General features: G+C 36.0%; 5 protein-coding genes across 5 annotated transcripts; 3 read left to right on the top strand and 2 right to left on the bottom strand.

The window, feature by feature from the left end:
• The first annotated feature begins 6,339 nt into the window (after positions 1-6,339).
• Positions 6,340-7,217, top strand: LOC110855015. Its single transcript, XM_022103446.2, has 2 exons — positions 6,340-6,632; positions 6,738-7,217. Exons 1-2 carry the CDS (start codon positions 6,418-6,420, stop codon positions 7,147-7,149), a joined length of 627 nt encoding a protein of 208 aa, XP_021959138.1. The 5' UTR covers positions 6,340-6,417; the 3' UTR covers positions 7,150-7,217.
• A 1,996-nt stretch (positions 7,218-9,213) lies between these two features.
• LOC118436965 lies at positions 9,214-10,351 on the top strand. The gene is made up of 2 exons (XM_035855688.1): positions 9,214-9,963; positions 10,031-10,351. The coding sequence occupies exons 1-2, from the start codon at positions 9,540-9,542 to the stop codon at positions 10,318-10,320; spliced, it is 714 nt and encodes a 237-aa protein (XP_035711581.1). The 5' UTR covers positions 9,214-9,539; the 3' UTR covers positions 10,321-10,351.
• A 78-nt stretch (positions 10,352-10,429) lies between these two features.
• On the bottom strand, positions 10,430-11,496 carry LOC110854829 (putative nuclease HARBI1). Its single transcript, XM_022103260.1, has 4 exons — positions 11,194-11,496; positions 10,762-11,140; positions 10,560-10,697; positions 10,430-10,476 (listed from the first exon to the last, which is right to left on the bottom strand). The coding sequence occupies exons 1-4, from the start codon at positions 11,494-11,496 to the stop codon at positions 10,430-10,432; spliced, it is 867 nt and encodes a 288-aa protein (XP_021958952.1).
• Positions 11,497-19,330: 7,834 nt separating this feature from the next.
• LOC110855038 (protein Skeletor, isoforms B/C) lies at positions 19,331-21,483 on the top strand. The gene is made up of 5 exons (XM_022103474.2): positions 19,331-19,623; positions 20,217-20,313; positions 20,629-20,812; positions 20,888-20,945; positions 21,319-21,483. The coding sequence occupies exons 1-5, from the start codon at positions 19,455-19,457 to the stop codon at positions 21,390-21,392; spliced, it is 582 nt and encodes a 193-aa protein (XP_021959166.1). The 5' UTR covers positions 19,331-19,454; the 3' UTR covers positions 21,393-21,483.
• Positions 21,484-21,919: 436 nt separating this feature from the next.
• Positions 21,920-27,131, bottom strand: LOC110854928 (synaptosomal-associated protein 25). The gene is made up of 6 exons (XM_022103359.2): positions 26,898-27,131; positions 26,535-26,624; positions 24,669-24,889; positions 24,051-24,173; positions 23,424-23,568; positions 21,920-23,347 (listed from the first exon to the last, which is right to left on the bottom strand). The coding sequence occupies exons 2-6, from the start codon at positions 26,619-26,621 to the stop codon at positions 23,282-23,284; spliced, it is 642 nt and encodes a 213-aa protein (XP_021959051.1). The 5' UTR covers positions 26,622-26,624; positions 26,898-27,131; the 3' UTR covers positions 21,920-23,281.
• Positions 27,132-27,479: the final 348 nt, after the last annotated feature.

The following is a 27,479-nucleotide window of genomic DNA, read 5'->3' as shown; positions in this document are numbered from 1 at the left end:
ATTTGTATATATGTATCAAATAGATTATTAGTATTTATATACATATTCCAAAGAAATGTAGGGCAATCGTTCAGCGAAAATGTCAATTGTTTGCATACATATAATTCGTAGGCTTCCACTTGTTTTTTTGATTGAAAGGGCAAATATAAAGTTTATGCTTGCATATATATAGATACTCTCCCCATGCACATAAACCTACTTAATTGGTGACATTTGGAAACATAACGATGGTTAAAAAACTCCTCAATACACACGTATCCTAAGTACTGGCATGGACATAAGGGTGGAACATAACTCTACCAGATCGTTTATGCGATCATACGCCCACAGAACTTGGGCGTCTTATGCAATTTGCCATTTGTTTCTCCTAATAGATGAAATATAAGAACCTAACTTGGTTTGAATTGATGGTTTTATAATTGCTAATGGTAGCTGCTACTAGCAGCCTGCTAAGTAGTCCTAAGCTCCATACATACATACATACCTATGTATGTATGTAGGTGGATTAACCATGCTGTAGCAAACCTTACAGTGTGTGTATATACAGTCAATGGAACAAGTATAGGCACCACTCACGCAAGCTAAATAAAAATGGTTATAACTTTGGCATGCATTATCAAATTAACATGAAACTTTGTACGCATTTAACAAATCTAATGTAGTGTTCGATTATAATCATGTTTTATTGATTAAAATTAGATAACACACTTTTTAAATAATTTGTTGGAAAATATGCAAAATTAGCCCGCAAAAAGTATTGGCACCCTATAACTTATAAAATCATAAATCAAAGAATTACCAATTTTATTACGTCACACTGCTTCTAATATTACGTGGAACCTCCCCTCGACGCAATAAGAGCATAAATAGGCCGTGGAATGGACTCCACAAGTTATTTTATAACGCTTTTCTATATGGCTGCCCACACTTCTTTCGAACTTTTGATAAGCTCGTTTTTCGACGAGTGGCTTCCCACCAGTCCCTCTTTTCTCAACACGGACAACCAAAATCATATCGGTAGACTGTGCGGCCAACGAAAGAGACTTAATCTTTTCGGTCTTCAAAAACTTACACCGTTAATTTGGGTACATGTTTGGGGTCATTGCATTTTTGGAATATGAAATTCCTTCCTAGGTCACATTTTTGTCAACTGATTTCAAATTATGGTTTGTAATGATTAATTAGACCTCCCTGGTCATGATTTCGTCGATAATAACCATGTCAATACGCCGCGATCAAGTCATTTAACCCCAAATCATAATCGATCCTCCTCTGTGCTAAACAGCCACACGAAGATATTCGTATTTCTGAGAATTTTATGGCATCTGCCTGACTTGAACCAATGAATGAGCTCCGAATAAATAAAATATACCTATGTCGGACCAGCAGACCATTTTTCATTCATTGGAAGTCCACTTAGGGTGATATTTAGCCCATTCCAATTTATTGAGTTAGTTCGTTTTGGGGACCCTCGCGTCTGTCGGGCTACTGGACCCTGAAACCCCATTGCATGATTTTTGATTGATAACCATATTGTATGATATGTTGACCCTACAGTTCGTGCATAAATTCAACATGGTTTTGGGAGCTCAAATATTCCGATCTCGAGTGATAATTTGATTTATTAACCCGTTGATTTTAGGATTAGGTGACTTTTTTCTACCGGATCATTGGAAACCAGCAATTAAAAATGTCGCTTCATGTTATTTGGCTACGTTTCGAATAGTAAATATAGCGGAGCATGTTTTTTATCTGAATTTTCGATATCCAACTTTGTTTGAGGAGGCGGCAAAATTATTTCTCGCTCCACCAAAAATAGCTCGTTTGGTGTCGCAATTTTGGGTCTAGACAATACCAATCTGGACTTACGAAGCAGATAAAGTTATATTTTGTGATCTGATTAACTTACCGTGACAAAAGGCAGAGGTTTATCGTTATGAAAATTTCGCACAAATAATTAAGACATAGGTTGCCAATACTTTTTGCAGGTTCCAACCTGACGCGTTCGTGTCAAAATCAGAATAACGTTACGGTTATATAATTTTAGTCGGGAACATGATTATAATCGAAAACTACATTAGATTTGCTAAATGTGTACAAAGTTCCATGCTAATTTGATAATGCATGCCATAGTTATAACCATTTTTATTTAGCTTGCGTGGGTGGTGCCTATATATGTTCCATTGACTGTATAAGCTAAATATGAAAAGAAAAATTGAAATGCAAGTAATCTCGGTTAAGAAGCTTGTTGTTTTAAAAAACCAGCTTGTTCCTGATTTTTTTCACCTATTTGGCCTAACCTTGTAATTGTATTTTTATTATGTAGCGTCAGCTACTTATTGTGATCGTTTTGTCCGTCCGTCCGTCCGTCTGTCCGTCTGTCCGTCTGTCCGTCTGTCCGTCTGTCCGTAAGCAGGATATCTCCAGAACGAGTCAACATAATCAAACCCCGTTTTCGCCATTGTGCTTCTAATTTTTAGTTCTCGGTCGAGTTCGGAAATTGGGTCAATCGGACCACACCCAACGGCGCCAGGGGGTGTGGTCGAAATTAAAATGGACGTTAATTTTCATGTGGGGTGTCATTTTAAAGGAAATTTGACGGAGATTTCAAGGACGTTAATATTTTTGACCTCATGACCTTGACGACGAGGTCAAAGGTCAAAAAATGCATAATTGTCATATGGGGTGTCATTTTAAAGGAAATTTTACGGCGATTTCAAGGACGTTAATATTTTTGACCTCATGACCTTGAGATCCAGGTCAAGGGTCAAAGATACGTAATTGTCATGGGATATGAGATAATTTTAAATTAAACTTATATCGCTCTGACGCTACTTTTTTATATTCGTTTGGAGGGTTTATTTTAACCGAACAACTCATCCAATGGGGAATTTATCCATCTGCACGGTTTAATCTGCCGGTTTAATTGAGGCATAAAAACGTATACTTTTCAACTCTATTAAATTTTAAAAAATCACATGTTATACATATGTACAAACCGGTGCGGTTAAGTTTCCAATCCTGCTTTGGGACCATCCATACGTTATGTCATCAAAAATTCTGGATTTTATCACCCACCCACCAACCCAACGTAAACATTAAGGGATAGGGAATTATAACAGGCGAAATATAGGGAGACCTAAACCACCCAGCCACCAAAATGATGACGTAATATATGGACGCTCCCTTTTGAAGTCGCCATTTATATTCATTAAATAAAGATAATACCCGAACATGCATAACTTCCTTGGGGCATGACAGGTCCCAATTTTTCACCAATTTTTGCTGCGAGGTTGGATATAAAGGACGCCACGGTAGCTTGTCTTTACCAGTCGACGACTAACTTCTCCTGCAGCGTTAAGAAGTTACCTCTCCAACAAATTAGATAATCGCCATGATACTTATTTCAAAGATAACCTTGAGCTTGGTAATATTTCAGCGTAATTTTAACCAGGGATGCGGTAAAATAAAACGTTATTAATTTTCAAATTTATGTATATAACTTTTAGCTTATCGTGCTCGCCCTTGTGAGCAATTGCGTGGGAAAGCCAACCACCGACGAGGTAAGCTTAACAAATTTAGAGAAAAATAATATGGGCAGGTTTACAATATTTTAAAAATATGTATGGCACTGCTTTAACTAAGCATGTACATTTGTATGTATGTAATAGAAAAAAATTATCAGCACGGTAGACGGCAGTGACCCCTTAAGACAAACTTCCAACCGAACCCCGCGCCAAGGGAGATGGCCGTTTATCATTTATGGCGGATGGTCAGTAAACTTTGCTCAAAATTCGTCTTTTATCCAAGCCGAAAGAATTTAGAGACATCTATCTGACCTTCTATACTTTACATAATTTGAAGATACACGCGGAGGTACTATCTATGGTACTCATTTTTCAGGTATTGGTTAAGGACACGTTCTGTTACCAACAGGAAATAAGTCAGAATTCGCGTACTAAACAAAGTTAGTTAAAAAATGAGCATTTTTACCTTCTGATAGGATTTGTTTGCAGTAACATTTTAGGTGTTTACATAAATAATGACGTCACGTTTGTTTCGTTTACTATTTAATTTTGTACTTATTTTCCGGTGGTGACGAAATGTCTTGTTTATCATTACTCAAAAATAGAGTACTATATATGTTACCTTGGTGGGTGACGAGTTGTCACCAAATTATTTGAAGTGTATGTATGTTAACCACGTTTTCTCCTCTCCTCTGCATTAATTTACCCGTCAATTTTCTTATCAAGTTATACACTTTTATGACAAATTGAGTCTCACTCACATTAAAAAATTCTATTTATTTAGTTCACCTCCGACCCGGCCGACTGCTCTGTCAAAATGGAATCCGTATCCGGCAAGCGGGACACCATCTTTCTGGGAGACTGCACCTCGGGAAGGTGATAACACGAAATTGATTTTCATGCATTTTCATATACTTTTCTCAAAATATTTTACGGGTGTTATTAAAGGTTTAAAATCATTTTTGTGCACTAATTTCGTGCAAGTGTTATTTTATTAACAGTAGAAACACTGGTATACATACTTCGTGATTAAAATTGTGTCCGTATTTTTCAGTGCTTTTTTAGGTGGCGAATGAAAAGTATTGAAAAAATAAGATATTACGAAGTATGTATTAGTTTTTATCGAGATTTGGAATCACACCCCTACACGACCAAATATCTTCTGGTTACATGTTTTTTAATGTTCTACATAACATTACGGCTTGATGTAGATATTTTCATGCTGGATTTCCAAGAGTGGTTTAGGGCGTGACAAGATTTAATCTAACATCTTTTAACGTTTATGTATGTACCCGTAGGAGGAACATGCAACTTCTTGGGAGCACCAGTTCCAGGAACGACATGCAAACTAGTGTGTTCCGCGATACAGGCGCCACCAATGCTCACTTGTCCGCCGGGCACAGCGTGTTGCATGCTGTAAAAGATGGGGGATGTTGAGACGCCCTGATTTTTTTTGGAGGTGTTAATATGTTTCCCAATGTTGGCTATATTTAATGCATAATGTTGATAAGTAATAAGTAAGTAATAAGTAAGTAATTTATTATGTATAATTAGCAAATAAAACTGCAAGTTTGTATACTCGATTAGATAAATTGCCTCAATAAACTTCTGTTTTCTGTCATGAAAATTCCCAATGGTACAAACTTCAACTTCTTACATATATTTAAAAATTGTTTTGTTTTTGTTCATGAGAAACTAGTCATACGAGATTTTGTGTAAGTTTAAATGAAGGGGGGAGTTTTGGAAATTATTGCACTAGCAACAAAGAGGTTAATATTTGTAATAATAGCAACGTTGAGATTTATTTACTGTGTTTAAAATTAATACATATTGTCTTCTTGTACTAGCTACTTAATTACTGTTTGGGGTAATATGATACATAGTTTAATTCGCAATCTCATTTTCTCATTTTGCGGAAAGTTGAGATATGCGCAACAGTCTTGTGCAGAGGTTGCAAGGCTCTGACAAATATCGGATGTTATTTCGGATCTGGTCCGTGGCTGGCTTTATACTACAGGACGGACCGACAAGCACCCGTGTACGTACGTGTTCAACAAATAATTATTCATGCAAATATTCATTTATTGAGATGAAATAGTGGCAACGTTCATTCAATTATTCATTCATTGACAAAGTCTATATCCACAAGGCTTTCAACATTTGAAAATATGGTTTGTTCTTAAAGATGAAATTTTGCTGGGTATGTATACTTAATATTCTTGGGAACTTAGACAATCTGTTGATAATTTACGTCCTCAAGAATGGTAGAAATTCTATGCAGTCTAAATCATAGGGAAGTTTGTCGCTTCAACACTGGTGTGTTATTGTGTCAAATTAAAATAATAACTAACTGTATGTTCCACTAGTTTTAAATAGTTTATGCAATCATACGATTTACAAAAACACAGTTTAGCATAATACGACACATACGATCTATTGTGCAGTTCAATATGACATCAGCATATGCCAGTTGTGCAGTCAGACACGTACGTGTTTGCCGGTGAGACACTTATAGTGACTATGATGACAGCATGGAAATATGGGGTTTAGTCCCAAAAGTTATTTACCACTGTGTAAGTTACCCAGCGTATGTAGCTGCATCATGGTAGTGCTCCAACTGTCCATTATTATTATAATCTTTTCTCATAACTCACCGTATTGTTTGGTGCATATATTATTACAGAAATTGCAGAAAAATATTTTTCCTCAATTCTGCATTAATTATTTTCTCGTAAGAAAAATATTTTGAATTACACACCCTCCATGAAAACATGGGCCTATGCAGGTATGCACTTCTGTATAAATATGACGCACAGATACCCCAAATGAATCATTCCAACACACAAGAACTCAACTATATTTCCAAAAAATATCTAGCAAAACGTTGAAAATGCAAGCAAAAGCATTTTTATTTATATCTCTCTACGCCACCGTCACGCTATTTGGTAATTCCCTGGGGTCAAGTGGGGTCCCCCAATATCTCCTTCAATACGTTGGTGACGAGAATTGCACAACAGGAAACCATTCAGTAAACGTTACCGAATTCGAACACGACTTGATTGCACCGGGCGACGACGAAGCCGTTTATTTCCAAGTGATGGGATTGTAAGTCACATTTTTTGGTTACAATTTTGTTCAAATTTTTTGGTAGGTCGGTGCCAATGAATATTTACTGCGAGGAGGTAAAATTTTGAATTTTTATAAATATAGTTGGAGGATTACCCAATATAATGAACTCGGTCATCACGCCAACCTCTACCTGGACGGAATTGGGGATGAATGTCAGCATATGTGGATAATTTACAATTACCGATGGACCGCAACTCGACTCGGTGATCCATTCCAGATCGAGAAGGAAATTCAACTCTACGGCGGTTCATATTTTCATGGCGTGCCATACAAAGTCAAGGGATCGATGCCGTCAATAATTCCACCGGTGAACGTTGGATCCTTTTTCTTCAGCGGCAATTACTCTTGGGGATTGTTTTCAGGGCCGAATTACACAGGTGACACGGTATGCTTCATGCCAATGATACAAGGGAGGGATTGGGGAATTACGACATTTCCACTGTTTGCTAACGATTTTCCTCTAAGAAGCTTGAAGGAGGGGTGTCATCCTTAAGAAAATGTGTGTCCATATTTGAAGTTTTTGAGGAAATAAATAAATGTCTTAAAAATTTTATATTTGTACATGTTCTTTTAGGAGAAATTTACGATTCCGCATAACAATCACACCTATTTACTTATTATATGTATGAACACCAAAATGCTCAAACTATACATTTATCTATATAGGCAATTGTATTAATAACCTAGCGTATAAGCCCGTCTACCGCCGGGCGACGGAGACTTTTTAACTAAATATTATTATTATACCGATACTTACATTTCACTCTGAAAAAATGGTCACAAATAAATCGTGGTATGTAATTATATATCTGACTCGTTTTTAAAACGCATTGTCTGAATTCGTAACCACTATGTTTTTTACTTGGACCCCAGATGAAGGATTCGTTCATATGTCCGTGTAAAACTCATATTTGGCGCCATGGCGTGGCGCTAAACTTTAAGATTTGCATTTTCGAAAAATTTCAATCCCTAATAACTTTTTCAGTTTACAATGGATTTTCTAAATTTTATGCTCACAAATGATCACAAAAGTGAAAAGTTTGGAGAAAGAAATAAAAACAAAAAAATTATAATTTTTGTGATATTTTTATCATTTTTCGACGAACCCCCATGTATAAGAAAATTACGAGAATTTGCGAAAAGTTAAAAGCGATTTTTTCGAATACTTTCATGGGATACAAAAGTTTAAGTCCTTGTCATGATTTTTGCCCAAAATTTTGAAAATCCGTCCAGGAATTCAAAAGTTAGAAATAAAAACATTCAAATTTGGCGTATTTTGAGCCACGGCACGACGCCGAATGGGAGTTTTGCACGGAAATATGAAGGAATCCTTCATCTTGAACCCTAGTAGATTAATAAAACATAGTGGATACCCAGGACACGATAAGCAGTCGGGAACCTTCCCTCGTTAGTTCAAAAATTCTCTATCATGTGACACCAAACTAAATGCAAAAAATACAAAAGACCCTGATCTATGTAGGTATATCGGAAAATCTGACCACTATTTCTCCTACACTAAAGATTCTTAAATATAAAAAAAACTCGTAACCTGAATTTAAATAGAAAACAAAAATATGATTCGGTTTAGCCAAGTAGTTGATTTAAAAAGGCAACTTGTTCTTGATTCGCTCCTCTAAATTCGCAAATGTATGCACATATGTACCTACATATCTCGTTAAGATCCTATGGTTGGATTGAGGCGTAAAAATGTACACTGTTCACCTCACTTAAAATTTTGAAAAATTACGTGCTACACAAACCGCATTGGGTTAAGCTTGTGGTGTATATAAGTTTCCAATCATGTTTTGAAGCCAGCATTAACATTCATTAAATAAAGATAATGTCCCCATTCACATAAGGCAAGACTGCTCCAAGTTTTTCAACTTGTTGAATATAAAAGACATCTTTATAAAGCTTACCTTTACCAGTCGTCCGTTAATTTCACCTTGCTTTACAACGTTTAGAAATTGCTTCTCTGACAAATTAGATCCATAATAGCCATGAAACTTATTTTGAAAACACCTTGGAGCCTGGTAAGACTTTAACTATACAAGTTTATTTATTTTTTACTGCGATCAACTGAAACTTAAATACATCAGTTTCAAATTTATAACTTTTATGTAGCTTATCCTGCTTGCAAGTGTAAGAAATTGCGTTGGGAAATCAACCCGTGACGGAGTAAGCTAAATAAACACATTTACGGGAATCAAATTACGGCAAACTTAAAGTGTTTTAAAAAGATGGCACTGCTTCTAATATTCAACAGAAACAAGTTCCTATCAGCATGGTCAAACAGAAAAACCTTTTTACGCAAACTTCTACCCGAACCTCACGCCAAAGGGACTGGCCGCTTATGATTTATGGCGGATGGTTAGTAAACCAGGGGGGGAATTCAATTGTGACATGCGTAAGCATAGATTTTGCTTACGCATTGCTGAGCATAGATTTTGCTCAGCAAAAAACGCGATTCAATAGATAAGCATGCGGAAGTTCAAAATTTGCGTATCTCTTGTCTTTTGCTTAGCACTGCGCAAGTTTTTCAACCACAAAACAGTGTCAGCTGGCAAAACTTATCAGAACAGTTATCTAGGTCGGAGTTTGCTTATGTAGCTAATTGTCACAACAAAATAATATTTATGTGGTATGGATTCGAAAAGTTCAGTTAAGATGGAATTAGTTGACACAAATGGAAAGAGTAAGAAATTATAATTATAAATATTTATTTTGGGAATGTTCAGAAAACACGAAACGCAAAATTAGTCATTTTTTTACACATCCCTCGTAGAGGGATATAGTCCATTTTTACACCCCATTTTTTTAACTGATCAAGGGGACCAGTAACACAACAGCCTAACCCCTCCCCTGCTTTGCGTTACGTATTTTATGAGCTTTCCCTCTAATAAAAATAGGTCAATTAATAAATACTTTGTAGGACGCCCAAACTTTTCCACTAAGGAATGTGAGGCTTTGGTCGACACCGTTGGACTTCACTACGATGCACTCTTTGGAAGATTTAGTTCAACCTTGACCAACAATCGGAAAAATGAGCTATGGGATGATGTCACCGAAAAAGTTAATGCTGTCTCTTCCGTTAACATTCCTAGAAGCGTAGCCGAGGTGAAAAAGAAGTATCAAGTTTTGAAAAGTAGCGTGAAAAAAATCGAGACCAACAATTCGAATGAAATGAAAAAAACTGGAGGAGGGTCTGCGATTCTACAACCCCAAAATACCGTAGGAGAGAAAATTTTGGCACTTGTTCCACGGGTCGAAATTTCAGGAATTGAGGGTGGAATCGACATTAGTAAAAGTTAGTACGCTTAATTCAATTCCCGTCAGTCAAGCACAATTTTTAAACTCTTTCTTAAAATATTTAGTGTCGACCGTTGATACTGCGCCATTAAACTTGATCTCGGTAACGGGCCTCATCCCAATTGGAGACACGGGCTCAAGAACAAACAAACCGGCTGATGCTTCGGAAGAAAATGCTCCACATTTTTTCAAGAAACAAACGAAACGTCCTCTGGAAACTACTCTTTTCGCATTACAAGCTAAACAAGTTAAATTATTGGAGACTCAAACAATGCAACTGGCACAAATAGTTGATTTATTGGCGGAGCGAAACTCAATTGAAAAGGAGAAGCTACAAATTATGAAAAATAATTAATCCTCATCATTCATTTCTCTAATTATTTGATTATAAATATCTTCATCTTCGTTCAGTAATGCGATATTAGTCGTATGACAAAAGTTGTGAAGCGTGATTGTTGAAATAATTAGGCGACAAACTTTTGTTGGAGTATAGCAAAGTTCTCCCCCGGTCCTGTTAAAATGTTAATCAGCGATACACTAATTTTTAAAGGTTTAATAAATCGTTTAATTACCTGTGCATGGATCTAAACCTACTTTTCCATCGTCCAATTGTGCATTCAATGGCACATCGAACGGACGTTAACCTTTTATTGTAATCGTTCTGAAAAGGAGTAATAATTCCCCTAGCATAAGGAACCTCCATAAACGGAGAACGAGAATATCCTGAGTCACCTAAATAGATACAAAATAAATACATTAAATTAAAATTCCACTTTACTTCTTAGCTATTACCTACCTATTAATTTTCCATTCCCAAATTCTCCTGTCAAAAATCGGTGATGAATGTGAGAATTTCGGAACACAAACGAGTCATGTGCGCCACCCGGATTACTTGCCACGGCGTCAATGAATCGGAATTGGTCGTCGCAAACAATTTGGACATTGATTGAGTGGTTTTGTTTTCTATTCACGAATGACCTTTCGTCTTGACTTGGCGAAATTATATTCACATGTGACCCATCGATAATTCCTATTATATTTGGAAATCTACTCTTGGCATGAAAGGCTGTAGAAATTCTTTTCTGTTCAGCTGCATCGGGAAAAGATACGATTTTTGGCGACTCCGTAACAAGACTCGGCTGACCTAAAATAAAATCGTAGAGAGCGATTGTAATCTTACAACATAATATAAGCGAGTGTTAATATTACTTAATATTAAAACTTTTACCTGCTCTATAATTCTTGACGCGGTTGGTTGGGATAATCCACAATCTGACCCCATTAACCATTGAAAACGTCCTGATCGAAAGAACCCCAGTGTCGTAAGAACTTTAGATTCCGCCGTCACAGCATGATTTGTAAATTGTTTCGGTTCCACATGTGGTTCTAACCACCCCAAAATCTCTCTAGCTCCCCACCATGGCAAGCCAGTGTGCTTTCTAATTTCAAATTCGGAGAGGCTCTCAAGTAACTTTCTTTGGGGATAGCGTCGATTACGTTCATTCCTCAAAACAAACAATGGCACCGACATGTTTCTTTAACCCTTTAAGAAGTATAATTAACTACAAGAAAGTATTTATTTGGGGACGTTATAAATATGTTGTGGCGACAGTGCGGGAGGAGGAAAGTGATTCACTGAAGTATTGATAAATATTAACTTTGGGCAAGGAAATGTTCAAATTAACATTTGGTTAAGAAAAGAGAAATCCCTCAAAGTTACAACAGATTTTACGCCGCGGAGAGAAAATCATGAAAATCAATGACCTCCTAGAAACGACCACAATTTTGCAGGACGGCTTTAATTTTTCTCTCGAGTTAAACCATCTCTTACAATCCATCTCCGACAATTATCGTTTCAAATCAAAGGGTTAAAATGATAAGGCAGACAGGTACATACATTGGCTATGGAAGTTATTTAAGCAAGAGATAATACTGCTCCCGAGTACTTTAAAAATACGCAAGGTTTAAGAATTATATTTCTAATTGAATAAGATTTTTGGCGTAAGTGTATGAGTAAGCAAATTCCTAAATTCGGATTAATTGAATCCAAATTTTCCATTGCTTAGCAAAATCTATGCTTACGCAATGCTTATCTTCGAATTGAATTCCCCCCCAGGGTTTTGCCATCCAACGGGAAATACGCCAAAAAATTGATGTACCAAGCAAGCGTGATGTGGTGTTTTTAAAAAAATTGAGCACTTTATCTGAATACAAGATCTAGTTACATTAAAATTTTACACTTTTAAATAACGTCACATTTACTTGGTGTGCGATTTAGTTTTTACCCGTTAGTGATAAACCGGCTCCTTCATAATTACCTAAACATAGAGTACTACATATATACCCTGGGCACATATCTTATCTCCGCCGGTGACCATTTATCTCCCAATTATTTTTATCACGTTTCCTCCACCAAATTTAACTACTCTTTGATATTCTATTAAATTATAGTCCCTCATACTAAATCAAGTCAAACTCAGATTAAACAATGCTATGTATTTACTTAGTTCACCCCCTAAACGACAGGCTGCCCTGTCAAAATGGAATCCATACCAGGTCAGTAGGACGCCATCATTCTTCGAGACTGCACCTCGGCTAGGTAATAATTTTCCTTTTCTTGATAGCTTTACCTCAAGAGAAAAAAATCAGCTCACTTTCCAGACAGGTTTTGATAAGCGACTTTTTTGCGGTACTGAAAAAGTTTCATTTTTGCAATATAATGACATGCGAAAATTAGTATTCGCTATAGAATGCGGTTATGTACATACGTTTATAACCAAAAGGCAAACATGCAATCAGCAACCTTACTGTACTCTGATTTATGCGTGCTTTAATTTTATCCACGTCTTTTTTTCTTGAATAGCGTGCATCTGTTTAGCACCCACTTGTTACGGTGATGGCGATACTTCCACCTGCAACAACCAATTTCTAGGTCCCCAGTTTCTTGGCAGGTCGGCCACCTGCCAATTTGTAAGTGAACAATGCGGGTTTCGATGTCAAGGTGGATACTTCAATGAATGCCTCTCGATTTAAAAATAACACTGTTACATAACCTGGATCGATGTGTTTTTAAAATAAACTCACAATTGAATGTTGATTATAAATTGATGTGTTAATTTCATTTCACGTCATTTTTATTCTGACAACTTATACTACAAGCAGCTAATTAATAAAAACTGGATGGTGTAAAAGCGTATTTTTAAGTACATCATCAACATCAACCGCTTATTCCTATGGATTTTTATATGGTAGTGCATACATAAACACGAAAATTAAATTCCATTGGAAATCCACAAAATACAGAGCTTTGGATTTTATCCACCAATAAATATGCGCAACGGTATTAATACAATTTTATTTGTATTTGATTATATTAGTAGTAATCAATTCCAGCGTTGTTAAATATGTACATAATTGACTAATTACTTCATTAACAATACTCGAACCGTGTACTTGGCGCAAAAACCCAAGATCACCAATGGTGTCGAAATTACAATGAAATTATTCCCGAATCTAATCTTCATTGGGGTACACGACCTGATAACCCTTTCCACCACATGCCTCTCCATCTTCGCAGTAGGAGCTGTACAATTTTTCCGAAATTTCGTTACACATTTTGTCGACCATTTATACACAAAGCCAGCAAACGTGCCCAACACGATGGTAAACATAGTCGAGAGAGTCGTAGCCATAGGGAGGAATAAATTTCCAATGTGATCAAGTAATCTAGCACCTAATAAAATGGTCAAACTCAGTCCCAAAATGTTCGACACGATTACTCCCACAACTGTTGTGGGAAGTGATACTTTACGTAGGCAAAGGTTAATCTGCGCCACAAAAATTTGCAGCTGGTTGTAAATCTGTAACGAAATGGTTAGTCTTGTCCCACGCAATGGGTCATCTGACCTGAAATACAGAGGAGTGAAGGCCTTAGACTCGAATTTGCATTAAAGTATAGAATGAAATTATAAACTGGAAACGATTTAATAACGTGGGACGCGATGAGTAATCGCCCAAATTATTTAATACATTTTTATCACTTGTCGAATCTAGTAATTTATTCTAAAGCTCTGAACAACTAATTTGTAGTTAGTTAGTTAGCTTAGCTTACTAATAAAATCGCCGTGAATTTCTTTAAATTAAGGAAAGCAAATTCCGAGAAGTAGTAATTCGGAAATGGTCTGATACTAGGGATCTGCTACATTCCCTACAAATTAGTCGTCCAGAATTGTAACATAAATTCTAGGAGCCGAGAAATGATGAAAATGTGCTGATTTCGACGATTTAGGCGATGATTCATCCAGTCGTACTTTAACATTGACGCGATGCTTCAAACCATGTTGCAATGATAATGATATTATCCTTTTAAAATATTTACCTCTTCAGATAGGAAAGATGTTCAATAACACAATGCAGCGACTCGAAAAGGACCGTGAACATGAAGCACGTTAATGACCCAGCCAGGCAAAATATTGCACACCCTTGCACCACCAGTAGAAATACAAACCCAACTTTGCTAGAAGAATCATTCCATCCACATCCCAGAAACGGCTTCATACCCGCTTCGATAACCATGAGTAGAACTAGCACACTTGGAGCCGCTATCCGAAGAAAGTTGGAAAAATTGTTGTTCAACTTGGATATGAATTTCCACTTTGCGACAAGATTTTTCGGAGGATCTACAAATAGTAGGAATATATTAACTTATCGGTACTCCGCATTACTCGATAGTTGACTCGAGGACTCATCCCTAAAATAATCAAAATCGGTATTTTTAAACCATTTTCGGTTTTTGGGATGTATTTAAAAATTCTGGGCGAATATCGTTCTAATTTTTAGCCCGAGTCAGGGCTTATGGAACCGTCATGTCCGTCCGTCCGTCCGTCCGTCCGTCCGTCCGTCCGTCTGTCCGGCACGATAGAGCCAAAACGGCTGAACCGATTGACTTGAAATTTTTACCATATGTATATTGGACAAAGTTAGGAAACGAGTTCGAAGATGGGCCAAATCGGTCAAGTGGTTGACCGGTGGGGGTCATCGGAGTGGTGGGGTATTATGCACCAAAATTTCAAAATTGTCGTAGAAAGCTGAAATTTGGTACAGAGGTTGCTAATGCCTCCTAATATATAAAATTGACATCAAGTTGGAAAAATTTTCATCTGGAGGGACCCTGGAGGGTGACCCATACCGATTTTTCAAAATTGTCATATCGAGCTGAAATTTGATACACAAGTTGCGTGTGGGTCTTAATGGAAGAATATGAAATGACATTTGTAAAATTTTTATCTGGAGCGACCCTATGGGGTGACCCATACCGATTTTTAGAAAGTGGTTGAAAAAGATGAAATCCAGCACGGTGATACTTAATGGCTCCTTATGAAATAATATGAAGTTAAAAGTTTGCAAAATGCAACCAGAGTGACCCTGGGGGTGACCCATACTGATTTTTCGAAATCTTCATATCGAGCTGAAATTTGGTATGGAGGCTGGACTATATGCAACTCAGTATGTATTTCAATTCAGACAAGAAGCGGACTCGGACTTATCGAGTCAAGGACTCTGTCCCTGACTCGGGCTATATGGAGTCTGCACTGTAGGTTTTTAAAAATGTGTATGCACTAAAGATTTTGACACATTTTAAAGGAGATATGAAGTTTCTGAATCCTTCTGAAAAATTGGGCTGAGAGAAACTGACTTTAACAACTCCCCGTTGTTTTATTAATCAACTTACTCCTGTAAATTTGTCGTCTAAAATTTTAAAATAAATTTCCAGCGTTAAAAAAATTGAGTAATGAGTCATCAACCCGAACATTAAGAAGATACAAAAATCTATATAATTCTTAACTTAAATATACGTAATTATTAATTTACTTAGCAAGGTTCCGTTGATATTTTCCAGTATAAATTTTTGTCTTCCGTTCAGTAAAGATATAAAAGGATTAAGCTGAATAAACATGGGAGAAAGGATTACTAATGATAAGGAAAAGGTAAGCAAGACAAATAAGATGAAAGTAGTTTCGTGTATTTCTAGCTTGGTAAATAATATCGAGTAGAAACCATTTAAGCAAATTGTTCCCAGGATGGAAAAACATGCACCAATTTGCACCCAACTATATTTCGTGGTTGGTCTTTTTATAAATTTACTTAGCCTTGAATCGAAATAGATTAAGTCCAGGTGAAAAGGGGATTTCACTTTCTTGCAAAGTTCCACCATTTCTAGAAAGAGTTTGCCTCGTGCCGGATTCATGCTTAATGCAGGGGCGATACTTAATTAATAATGAAGTTATGTGTATGTAGGTGATTGTTGTTAAATTATTAAACAAGTCAATAATCGCTACATTGACGGCGTCATGTTCCTTATAATGGAATAATGGAAATACATAGCTAAGGATGTTCTATTGTGAGCAACTTCATTTAGTGCTACGACTCGACTGTCATATTGTCATATTTAAATTAATTCGGCTTTCGATTTACCCGTCTTTTCTTATGTAGGAGGAGAGCTTCACTACTTTACCTTCTCAGATTTAGATGTTCGACTACTTTGTAGGACACGTTGACCTACAAATAGTTTGACCCCGCAGCCACATTTGCCCCTACCACGCCCACTCAAGGGGGTAAAAATTACTCCAATAAATGGCTCCATGTTACAGGGTCAGGCGCGTAAGATATAACGATTTTGGCCTTGAATAACCCCGGAACGGTTTGTCGTAGCGGGTCAAAATTTTGAACCGACGAGCATGTTATCCTCAAATAGCCGTGTGCAAAAATTCAACTATCTACTTTCAAAAATGCCTCCCCCACAGCCCACAGAAGGTGAGGCAGTCATTTCAACTTGTTGCAAAAAAAAATTCGCCGGTGTTTGCAAAAAAAATTATTTAAATTTTCTGTTGAGGAATTGGAATGAGTTATTGGTGTCAATTGACGCAGAACTATTTTCCCTACAAGTTACTAATTGGGTTCGAAGAGCTTACTACACGACAAATGCCGAAAAAAAATTCAAGAAATTTGGTGGTTTTCAATGAGGAGAACTTTTTCAAACATTTTATGGTTGTGGGTGCAATGTCCGGTCGTGGTATCCTCCCACTTATCAAAGTTCCCCAAAAAGTGAACGTATCTGCAAAGTATGATGTGGACCGTGTTTTGAAACCACTTTTAGAATAACACTTTCCTAAATTGTACGGTGAAAAAATAAATAAGGTGATTTTTCATCATGACTCAGTGACTTCGAAAACGACAACGTTGACTCAAGATAATGCAAACGACCTTGAACCTAGAATGGGGATAAAAATCATTTTGAATAGTGAAATACCTGTAAAATCCCCCGATATAAGTCAAATGAACTTATTTGGTTCGAATACTTGAAAAGAATATTTTTTCTGCGGAGACCGAATTTTTTAGACGGAGTTTGGAACGAGTTGAAATGACTGTCTCACCTGGGCTGTGGGGGAGGCATTTTTGAAAGTAGAGAGTTGAATTTTTGCACATGGCTATTTGAGGATAACATGCTCGTCGGTTCAAAATTTTGACCCGCTGCGACAAACTGTTCCGGGGTTATTCAAGGCCAAAATCGTTATATTTTAAGCGCCTGACCCTACTGTAATTATCAATGTCACTTATTTCCCACACCAAAAAAAAACTCACAAGGCGTGACAATCAGAGATAGGCCAGTGGCGAAGCTCTCCTCCTTGTTCAGTCTAAATTAGTGATGTTAGTGAAAAATGTTGCCTGTACGTTGCACGTGGCAACATTGACTTAAGTGTATTTGTATTTATATTTGGAATAGTGTCAAACATTTACGGCTAGAAGTCGATTAGAATTAGGTATTCATATGTATGTCGCATTCAAACCTCCCTCACGACTTGATATTCAAAATTATATATGTTTAAATAATAATACTCTTGAACGGTTATATCATAGAGAATGTTCCGACATCATAAATCAACACAGCGGAAAAAAACTAAATCCGATATATAGTCTTCCATAATGCTACGCCACCTTAAACACCCGGGACAACAATTATAAAAACAAAAATTATTGTAACTATCATACATATTTACATATATGCCACATACCATGTTTTGATTTTCAAATATTTTATCCCTAATGATGACAGGAGTACAGTGTCGACAGCTTGGGAAATAAATTCATTTCCTTCTTTAAATAATGTCATACGACAATTCCTCTTTAAACTATAACTAATATGTCGGCCGTATGCAGTATTTATGCTGAAAAATTGTAACATAATGGAGAAGATTTCTAAAGATTTATAAAAATGTATTTCTGGGGTCTGCTGTATGTACTATTTTCGGGTAACATATTGTCTATTGCAATTATCTAATCACAATATTTATAAATAATTTCGTTATCATTACATATTCAGATAGAAATTTATTGAACAATAATTGACCATAAGTTTATTTACGTTACCCCAAAACTTACATTTTTTAAGGCGGATGTAACTGCGATTATAACATAATTATTTATGGACATGCTTACAACATGGCAAGTCAAACTATGTATGTATGTTACATAACTCATCTACACGTTTGATAAAAAGTACATTAATTGCCTAATTTTTAATGCTTGTATGTAGGTATCCCATCTGGAACCAATTTTCAATGGTAATTACAAGAGGCCTTGCAATGTCTAGTGCATGAAATTGACGATGACTTTTATCGACAAATATTTGGCGAAACGGTACTTATTTGTGATAAATGTAATAATTTGTGTTTAAAAACAACACGATTTATGTTGATTCCAAGACTGGGTGAGAATGTGGGCCATGAAAAAACCGCTAGGTTGCATATTAGTGTTATGCCTGAAAATATTACATGCTGGTACGTAAGATCTATGGAGTCATCATTAAAAAAAGAGACTTAAGCTTTGCATGTAAAGTCTCTTTTTCAAATGATCACACCAGCCTATTATAAGTTTTTTGCTTATTCTATTTCAGCCCTTGCTAAAGTTTGATTAATTCTCCCAAATGGAAAGCATATGTTAATAGCATAGCATAGCATATGTTATGAAGAATTTATGTTAATAACATATGTATGTACAAGTGAGGCATTGAACTCAGACAACGGGGAATTAATATTAATTACGTATTTATTGGTGAGGCATTGAATTGAGGCGAGTGATAATTAATTAATATTAATTACATACTGGTGACGCATTGTTAATCATGTAATTGAGTTGATCAACCACTGTAATGTAATTTTATTAGCGTTTTCCTGAAAAACTTCAGAAATAGACCGAATACATACATACTGGTGAGGCATTGAACTCAAGAGCTAAGAGCTAATTAATGACACAATCATACATAATTTATGATACGCTTTCCTATTTATCACCGCATTCCTTCGTCATGTTTTTTGTGTAATTTTTTCGTTTAGTGAGGCTATGCATACTGCGTCAGTATTTAGAGATTTAGAGACCAGTGGCGGTATAGCAGATTGCAGGCTAATTGCTAAGTTCTAGACAATAATCAAAATGGAACTGTGCTTCATATTGCTTACAATTTTTTTTTCAAACTCCCTGGGCCAGGAGTTTCCACTGGGTGAAATATCAGAATGGGGTGAACACGAAATTAGCTCTGGGGAAGCCACTCTTCTCTCCGATAAGAAATTGCAAATTACCAACTTTCATTATGACGGAGAAGGTAAAAACTGGTTGTTTTTTATAACCAGGGTTGGGCTAATCCCGAAGGATTGCCTAATCCTTAATCGGTAACCCACAAGTTCCATAATTACAGAAGGGTGCCAATTTAACGCTCTAACGAAGTTATGTTATTCCAACCAAAACTATTAAATAAATAAAAGGTCAATTTATTACACCCAACGAAATAATTAGATTTTTTAGATAAGGAAAAATGTACTTTTCAAACTATTTTTCGACCAAGTTTGGATTTTATTCTAAAGCAATATCGATTTTTCAAAATTGGAACAGAAGTGGGTTTTAGGCGAGCTCTTGGAGATTTTTTTAAAATTTCTTGTTAGACGAGAAACACGTAGTAAACTCACTATTATTTGGTTGGATTGGTTTATCATTTTGGTTGGGTAACAAAATACACTCGGTTGCCATTTCATTATTGGAGAAATTATTATTCGGGTTGGATAAGATTATATTTTCGTTGAGTGGTATAAAATAAACCCTTTACAAAATTAATCCCATTCTCCGGACGTTCTAGAATTGTAAATCTTAAAAATGGATTAATCACCCAACTCTGGTTATGACCTTATAAAAAAATGTCAGGTCCGGCCGCTTGGTTTATGGTGGGGAAAGAAAAGGATGGATACACTGAAGAGAGAGTTGAACTGGACGGACTCATCATTCCTAATGAGAAGGGAAGGTAAAGAAATCCATTATTTAGATACATACCCGGGTGAAAAATTTAAGGGCTTTTATGAAATATTTGGCTGGGGTTTTATGTAGAGAATTGGCTGGATTTTATGCAGAAACAATTATTGCACAAAATATGCAGAATGATGCATAATTGTGCTAAATCTACATAATATACATGTCAGAAGTTTTATGCAGAATCGTTCATACTTTTTCTGCAAAAACCATTATTCCCGTCACTTGTGCAGAATTATGGCAAATTCGACATACGATTTTTTCACCCGGGTAGGTTTACAAATATTTATAAACAATTAACTCTATTTAGCTGCGACATCCTGGGAGCATATGATGACGAAAACATCACCCTTACAATTCCGAAGGGGATGAAATTCACGGATTATTCCTATCTGTCTGTGTACTGCATTGAAAATAATCACAACTTTGGATATTTCCGTATAAAAGATGAATACGCTTTTACAACCCCCGCACCTATTTTGTTGGTTAACGTTGTAAGTTCTTTTTCACGAGCATACATATTTAGTTGGAGGGTAGAATTTGTATTTATTTAGTAAACGGTATTGCAGACGACGGGTGAAATTACGCAACAAAGGGATCTATCAGAGGATGACGCACCAGAAAATTGTAAGCCTATGATAAAAATGTATATATTTAATAAATTATATTTGTAGGTGGGAGGTAATTATGGTTAATCTTTTTTAAAATATAATTAACTGCCATGTATTTAGTTGATCCACTGTTACTATTAGGGACTCTCAACTCTGTAAAAAATCGTTTTTTTCTCAAATCACTTTTTTATTAATTCTGTACGCGATTTCGTTCTTTTCTTACTCTTTTGGTCCAAAATAAAATTATCGTAGCCTTGATTTTGTTTTTAAGCAAAAATATTGGAAAAAATTTCGAAATCGCTAGCGGAATTGAGAACAAAGCGTTTTGTGAAAGAGGGTAAAAAGGATTTTTCTTACAAAGTTGGAACTCCTTATTATTTCTTTTTTAGGTGATCAAGAGAATCTTGTGCGACGGCGGAGAAGGGATCTGGGAACTCCATATCGCAAGTACCAACTGAGATAGCCTTAGATGCTTTAATGTATCCCAGGATTCATAGGTGTAGTTTCAAAGAAATAAAATTTAAAATGACACTCAAGTTATACATACATACACACCGACGTAAATTCCTGGAGCCATAAAATCATACTTTGTGGCAACAATTATTCGAAATAGTTACATTATAATGAGCCTACTCAAGTCAGCCTTCGCATATTTCGCAAATTGAGCATAGCAACATAACTTGCGGAGTTTTGCGAGATATGCTAGATTTGGCGAAAATTTTGCAGGAAAACCATGGGAGTTTTTTCGCAAATTTACCCAAAGATTTGACATGTTCTTGTTTCGCAAACTGGTCCTCACCATCTCCAGAAATACAAATAACAGAAGTCCAGGGAAACAACATGGAAGTACTTATTTTTGGGTAAATTTGCGAGATATGAGAAATTTGCAGTCAGATTTTGCGAATCCCCTCATGACAGAATTACTTATGTTTATGTATCTTCACAAGTTTGCAGGATGAGTTGCGATACGAAATAAGACGCTGTCGTGAGTACGCGCAATATATTTTTTAATTATGGATATGCTTGATAATTCTAGGCTAATTAATTAATTACTTCCATGTGTTTTGAGAAATTAACTAAATTTTCGTCAAATAACATATCGTCGCATTAATTCTAGAAAGACTTAAGTGTAGTGAGTACTTAATTTTAAAAAGACCCAAGTGCAGGCAATATTTAATTTTAAATTTCTATTAATCTATCGAAATGGCTTTGTCAGGCAGAGAAAAATTACATATAACATGTCAGGGTTCTATTTAGTTAAAACTAGGCGACCAGGACCACAACCCCTGAGGGTGTAGTTTTTACGTTCCGAATAATCTGCCGAAATTGCCTGGAAAAAATGTTATAGTGCACTTCCGAATTTCAATTTCCTTAATTAATTCGCCGATAACCACACCCCCCTAAGGTGTTGCTGTTAAATTTCAAATTTTCTTTTAGTACTAGAATCGTGGGACCAACAAGTTCATACACATTTCAGTTCACCGTAAACTTTTGAATAAGTAATTGACTCTTCATAATTTTGGAATTGCAGTTAGGCCTTTTTCTAGTTTTTATTGTGCAGTTAGGTCTTTTTAAAATTAAGCAATGCACCTGTCTTTTTAAAATTAAACAATGCACCTCTGTTGTTAAGAAAATTAAACATTGACTGCACTTCGGTCTTTTTAGAATTAAGTACTGACTGCACTTATGCCTTTTTAGAATTAGAGCAACAATATTTATTTAACTCCTTATTTAATTCTTTATCCTATTTCTAAGCCAAAAGTAAGGCTGAGTTTATTACTTTTTGTTCTATACTCAAGAGAACGTTCCTAACCTAACCTCATAACAGGTACAGTGTAACACATAAATACATACATACATACATAATTGAGTAACTGCGAAAGGCATAAGTTTTATCCAATAAAATGTCTTTAACACCTAACATGAATTACACTGTGAATTAACTTGTGCAAATTTTCCCACAATATTAAATTATTGCTTTATAAATGTGTACTCACACTAATTTAATAACGAATCAACACCGTGCCGAGTTACCATGGTAACTCAGCATTGCTTTTTATCATTGAACGGTATCAATAAATTCAAATTTGTAAAAATTTGGGACTTGAGAACCAAATTTTAATTTCGTTGAAATTATTGCTGCTACTTGGTATCACATTCTGACTCCTCGTGGTATTTATTCGTTACCAAATTATTTTGAGTCTGGCGTAAGCCTGAGAAAGGGTTGAGGCATTTCATGTTTTCACAATATTGCGTAAATTTTGCACAAATTGATGTACAGTGTAGAAATGTCTATGTAAGCCGAATATTTAATGTGGATATTCAGAACTCCAAGTTCAGTTGGAGTTTTTCTTATTTTTTGAGAAGCAGGTTAGCCTTTTCATTGGCAACGTTTATCCTCGTCACGTTCGACTCGGCCTAGGAAAGTGGAATGATAATTTGTAAAATATTGCCCCTCTCCCTTGGAGAAGGCGAGTAAATTTAATGCATTTACCATCATGTTGATCCTGTCAATTTGATTATTTTGATTTCCAATCTCTCCTCCCATGTCGATTGCCATATTTCTCAAATTTCCCACCATGATAGAAACTTCGTCCATGTTTTGCTCCATCTCGTCCTCCCTGGCATCATTGGAGTACCTGTAGGAGTAGAAATGTGTAGGGTTTAATTTGCATTTTGTATGATGGGTTCCTAATAGTATGATTGACAAGCGGTTTGGCGAAAATTTATTTTCGCCAATACGCAATAACATGCTAATTAAAATATAATGTAAAGAGAGTGGTATTATCTTTATCATTTAGCGTGCTCATATAACTGACATTTTCGCCAAATGTGACATTTTTTCGCCACATGGTATTTCAAAAAAATTGTGCTAAAAATGCCTTTAATGGATGGGTGAAATATTTTTTCGCCACATGGGACTTTGTTTTGGCGAATTTTTTTTCACCAAAATAGTTTTCGCCAAACTGTCCGACTTCCTAGGATTTTTTTGTGTTAAAATACACATCTTTCTAGTTTTTTTGTGTTGTCAATTTGTATTAAACACAGACAAAATACAGAAAAGAAGAAAACACGGTGTTTTAAGAACCCTGTTTCTACACTTAATTATATCCCATCATACTTGGAAATGAATCCTCCATATGTTGGAATTCCTGCCCCGTCCAGTCCTCTTCCCGGGCCTGGACCCCCACTTCCTCCTACGCCGTCATCGTTAACCTTGAACATGGCGTCGTCCTTTGATTTCCTGAAAAGCAGAGGTGAAAGTTCGGAGAATCATCCCCACAAATTACTATATAAGTTAACAGTGAGGTTTAGAAATCAGTCGAACTTTGGGTTGCCTCGACTCAACGATTTTGCAATGAGACGAGTCGAGTAAAACACAAATTTGACTGACAATGGAACCTTTTTTCAAGCTACACCGGGATTGTGTAGCGAGTTATATCAAAAAATCAAGCCAAAACTTAGGAATCATATGGCTCTAATCATTCCTTTGAAGAAAAATATTTAGGACAAAGTTCAATTTTTTATTAAATTTTCTCTCTCTTTCTCTCCAAGTAGTGAAAACCAAGGCCCTCATATGTACTTTCCCCCCAATATTTTTCTTCAAAGGGGCCATTCAACGGAAAGATAAGCGCCATGTGATTTCCAATTTTAGGCTCGATTTTTTTATATAACTCGCTAGAAAATTCAGCTTGAAAAATGGTTACATTGTGAGTTCTAAATCTCCCTAATAACTCACCCAGCACATATAACAGAAAGCGGAGGACACAGGCCAAAACAGCAGCCACCCATTCCTTGCATGGCTTTTTCAGCTTCCACCATGTCCTCGTTGATATCGTGCATCCCCTTCTCGATGTTGTCGAGCTGCTCGCCTTGATCATCCAGTGCGACGAGGGTCTTAATCCCGGCCTCTTTGGCCTCCTCACACAACAATTTCATCCTCCTGGTACTCGACAAGGACTAAATATTCAAATTATTAATTAGTAGCGCCCTTATTTATCGTCATGGAAAACTTAAATATTCATAAATATTCCCACTGATGAAGGGACCCTTAAAGGGAAGAGTTTGCCATAAATAAGCAACAACTCTTCAAAATGGGATACTCAAGTCAAGGAAAAAAATCCGGTATACAGAGTCTCTAACCCGGTCCCCCATTAATGATACCGATTTATAACATAAGCTACTGTTCATCCAGTATTATTAGTCGCAAAAATTTCTTAAAGGTTACCTGACAGATTATTTATTTTTCAATTAGCAATCAAATAACCTCTCAGAAAATTTTCCAAGAAATTGCGACTATTAATATTAGAAGAACAGTAGTGCCATTGTTATTACTTGAGGGTACGAAATTATGCTTTAGGCATTTGAATTAAAGACATTTAAGATTGTATCTTGTTGAGAGGCTTATCGGCCGACCGTTGAAAACTAAAATTTGCATTAGGTGCAATTAATATAGAATGACAACAATGTTAACCTTAATCTGGAGGGCCAGAAAAAATTGATTTTGGGCGTACTCACAACAATTTCTTATTTCGCATCGCAACTCATTTAGCAAACTTGCGAAGATCAAAATATTTTTGTCTATCAAAATATTTGACAAATTACAATTACTTCTCTAAAAAATTTGCTTCAATTACAATTTCAAATTATATAATTGAATTGCATCACAAATTACCAATTACTATTTAATATTCAAATAATTTCAATACTTGCTCACTTTTAACAATATGTACATATACTAATAAATGCCTTTACATAAAAATTTCCACCTAGAAAAATAATTTACAACGAAAATTTTGCAAGTAAAAGCATTTATGTATTAGTACATATGTGTATTCTTAAAAGTGAACAAGTATTGAAATTATTTAATAATGAATGTTCATAAAAGAATCTCAATTTTAATTAGTAATTTGTCTTATAATGTGTTGCATTTACGTATTTTAATGCATACGGCCCAATGTGACAAAGGAGTTACATGCATACATATACACCCTAGTAATTAATTCTGATTCAATTACAAAATTGTCTAAAGCGAAATAACGCTTATTTTTATCCAAAATTCAGCGAAATGTTCACATATGTATGTACAAAAGTACGGCAAATTTAACAAAATCATAGGTGGTAATTTAGTAATTGTAATTGAAAAAGTAGTTGAATTAGAATTACACCATGTTGAAATGTGCAATTACAAATTACCAACTACATTTAGTTCAATTACAAATTTCAATTATAATTACATTTTTTGAATCAAGCAATTTGTAATTGTAAGTGTAGCTGTCAATCGTAAATTCTCCCAGAAACTAACATCCGTTTGGCCACCCCAGATTTATTGCAGTTTCCGTATATACTAAACGTGAATGCATTCCGTGGGATAAAATCGGGCTGACTTTTCCTGCTATGCACTCGTTGTAATGTAACGTTTTGCAGAGAAAGTGAGCCAGTAGGGCAGGAGAGACGGATCGATAAATCTGCTCAACTTTCTCTCGCCCTCTTTCTCTCTCTCTTTCTCCGTGCCAAATGTCTCGCCCTGTGTAATCTTCCCTGGTAGGAAATCCCTCGCAGAAATTCACAACAATAAAAAAAATATATTTATGTATGTATTTACCTCATCCGTTACTTGACTAGCCTTCAGCTGTAAGGATTCCGCTTCATTTCTTGGTTGCGGTGGACTTTCTGGGGGTGGCGGAGGCATTTTCTGAAATTTCAAAAATAATTAATAAGAGAGGGGGCGGGGTCCAAGCTCCAATTATATTGTGGCTATGCTAAAAGAGGGGGGTGGGGTAGGGGTCAAAAAATCGGGTTTTTTTGATAACGTAATGTATGAACTGGCCTTAAGACGAAAAAGCTAGTGAGATAAGTGAATGATTAAAAAAATTAAATCTAATTTAGATGAAGATTTAACAATTAGTTTGACAAAAACTCCTTAAATTCTTGAATTATGAAAATATTTAAAAAATTATGGACTCACAGCTTAAGAAATTTAAAACAATTATCACGTATGCACGCCAAGAAGGACACGGACACTTAATAAACCAAAATATTCAAGGGAGATTGATGGGATTAAAAATCTGTTTTTGTAAAAATGTAATGTTGAGCAAATCCGAACGGGAAGAAATTGAGCAGAGCTGGATCAGAATCGAGCTCCAGGCCAAGGCTACGAGAACGCACTGCAGCAACTGCAGTGGTCGAGGACTGAGTGTTAAAGACACGAGTCGGAACACGAAGAGAAAGTATTGTGCTCGTGAGCAATGTATGTACCGAAACAGGGTTCCCGTGTCGCATTTGCGGCGTAAATTGCGTGTTGGTAGGAAAATCGGAGCAAAATAGGTTAAAAACGAAGAAATATGCAATGTTTTGATGGCCTATTATCGAACAGGGTTTCCAGCATGTGGGATGTTTTGCAGCTTTTTATGTAGAAAATATGTAGGTACACAAGCACATGTGTGTTTTTATGCTTTATCAGAGTTAAACGTCAACGTCATATCGTAAATTTGTGTTAAACAAATAAAAAGACCAAAAACACGATGCGAAAAAATTGTGTTAAATGACA

This window comes from Folsomia candida, unplaced genomic scaffold, assembly GCF_002217175.1.
Source record: "Folsomia candida strain VU population unplaced genomic scaffold, ASM221717v1 Fcan01_Sc011, whole genome shotgun sequence".
Taxonomy (NCBI): Eukaryota; Metazoa; Arthropoda; class Collembola; order Entomobryomorpha; family Isotomidae; genus Folsomia; species Folsomia candida.
Note: the sequence above shows the minus strand (reverse complement) of the source record. Positions and strands in the feature narration are given on the sequence as shown.

Bases quoted from the DNA above. Each gene is read 5' to 3' on its own strand.
- LOC110854829 (XM_022103260.1), bottom strand. From the start codon at position 11,496: ATGTCGGTGCCATTGTTTGTTTTGAGGAATGAACGTAATCGACGCTAT. The intron at 11,141-11,193 runs GTAAAAGTTTTA...TTATGTTGTAAG, and splicing joins CGTCAAGAATTATAGAGCAG to ATTACAATCGCTCTCTACGA. The intron at 10,698-10,761 runs GTAGGTAATAGC...GTATCTATTTAG, and splicing joins TGGGAATGGAAAATTAATAG to GTGACTCAGGATATTCTCGT.
- LOC118436965 (XM_035855688.1), top strand. From the start codon at position 9,540: ATGAGCTTTCCCTCTAATAAAAATAGGTCAATTAATAAATACTTTGTA. The intron at 9,964-10,030 runs GTTAGTACGCTT...TAAAATATTTAG, and splicing joins TGGAATCGACATTAGTAAAA to TGTCGACCGTTGATACTGCG.
- LOC110855038 (XM_022103474.2), top strand. From the start codon at position 19,455: ATGGAACTGTGCTTCATATTGCTTACAATTTTTTTTTCAAACTCCCTG. The intron at 19,624-20,216 runs GTAAAAACTGGT...AAAAAATGTCAG, and splicing joins CTTTCATTATGACGGAGAAG to GTCCGGCCGCTTGGTTTATG. The intron at 20,946-21,318 runs GTAAGCCTATGA...TTTCTTTTTTAG, and splicing joins GGATGACGCACCAGAAAATT to GTGATCAAGAGAATCTTGTG.
- LOC110855015 (XM_022103446.2), top strand. From the start codon at position 6,418: ATGCAAGCAAAAGCATTTTTATTTATATCTCTCTACGCCACCGTCACG. The intron at 6,633-6,737 runs GTAAGTCACATT...TTATAAATATAG, and splicing joins TATTTCCAAGTGATGGGATT to TTGGAGGATTACCCAATATA.
- LOC110854928 (XM_022103359.2), bottom strand. From the start codon at position 26,621: ATGCCTCCGCCACCCCCAGAAAGTCCACCGCAACCAAGAAATGAAGCG. The intron at 24,890-26,534 runs GTAAATACATAC...TTGAATATTTAG, and splicing joins CTAGTCAAGTAACGGATGAG to TCCTTGTCGAGTACCAGGAG. The intron at 23,348-23,423 runs GTAAATGCATTA...CCACTTTCCTAG, and splicing joins TTGACAGGATCAACATGATG to GCCGAGTCGAACGTGACGAG.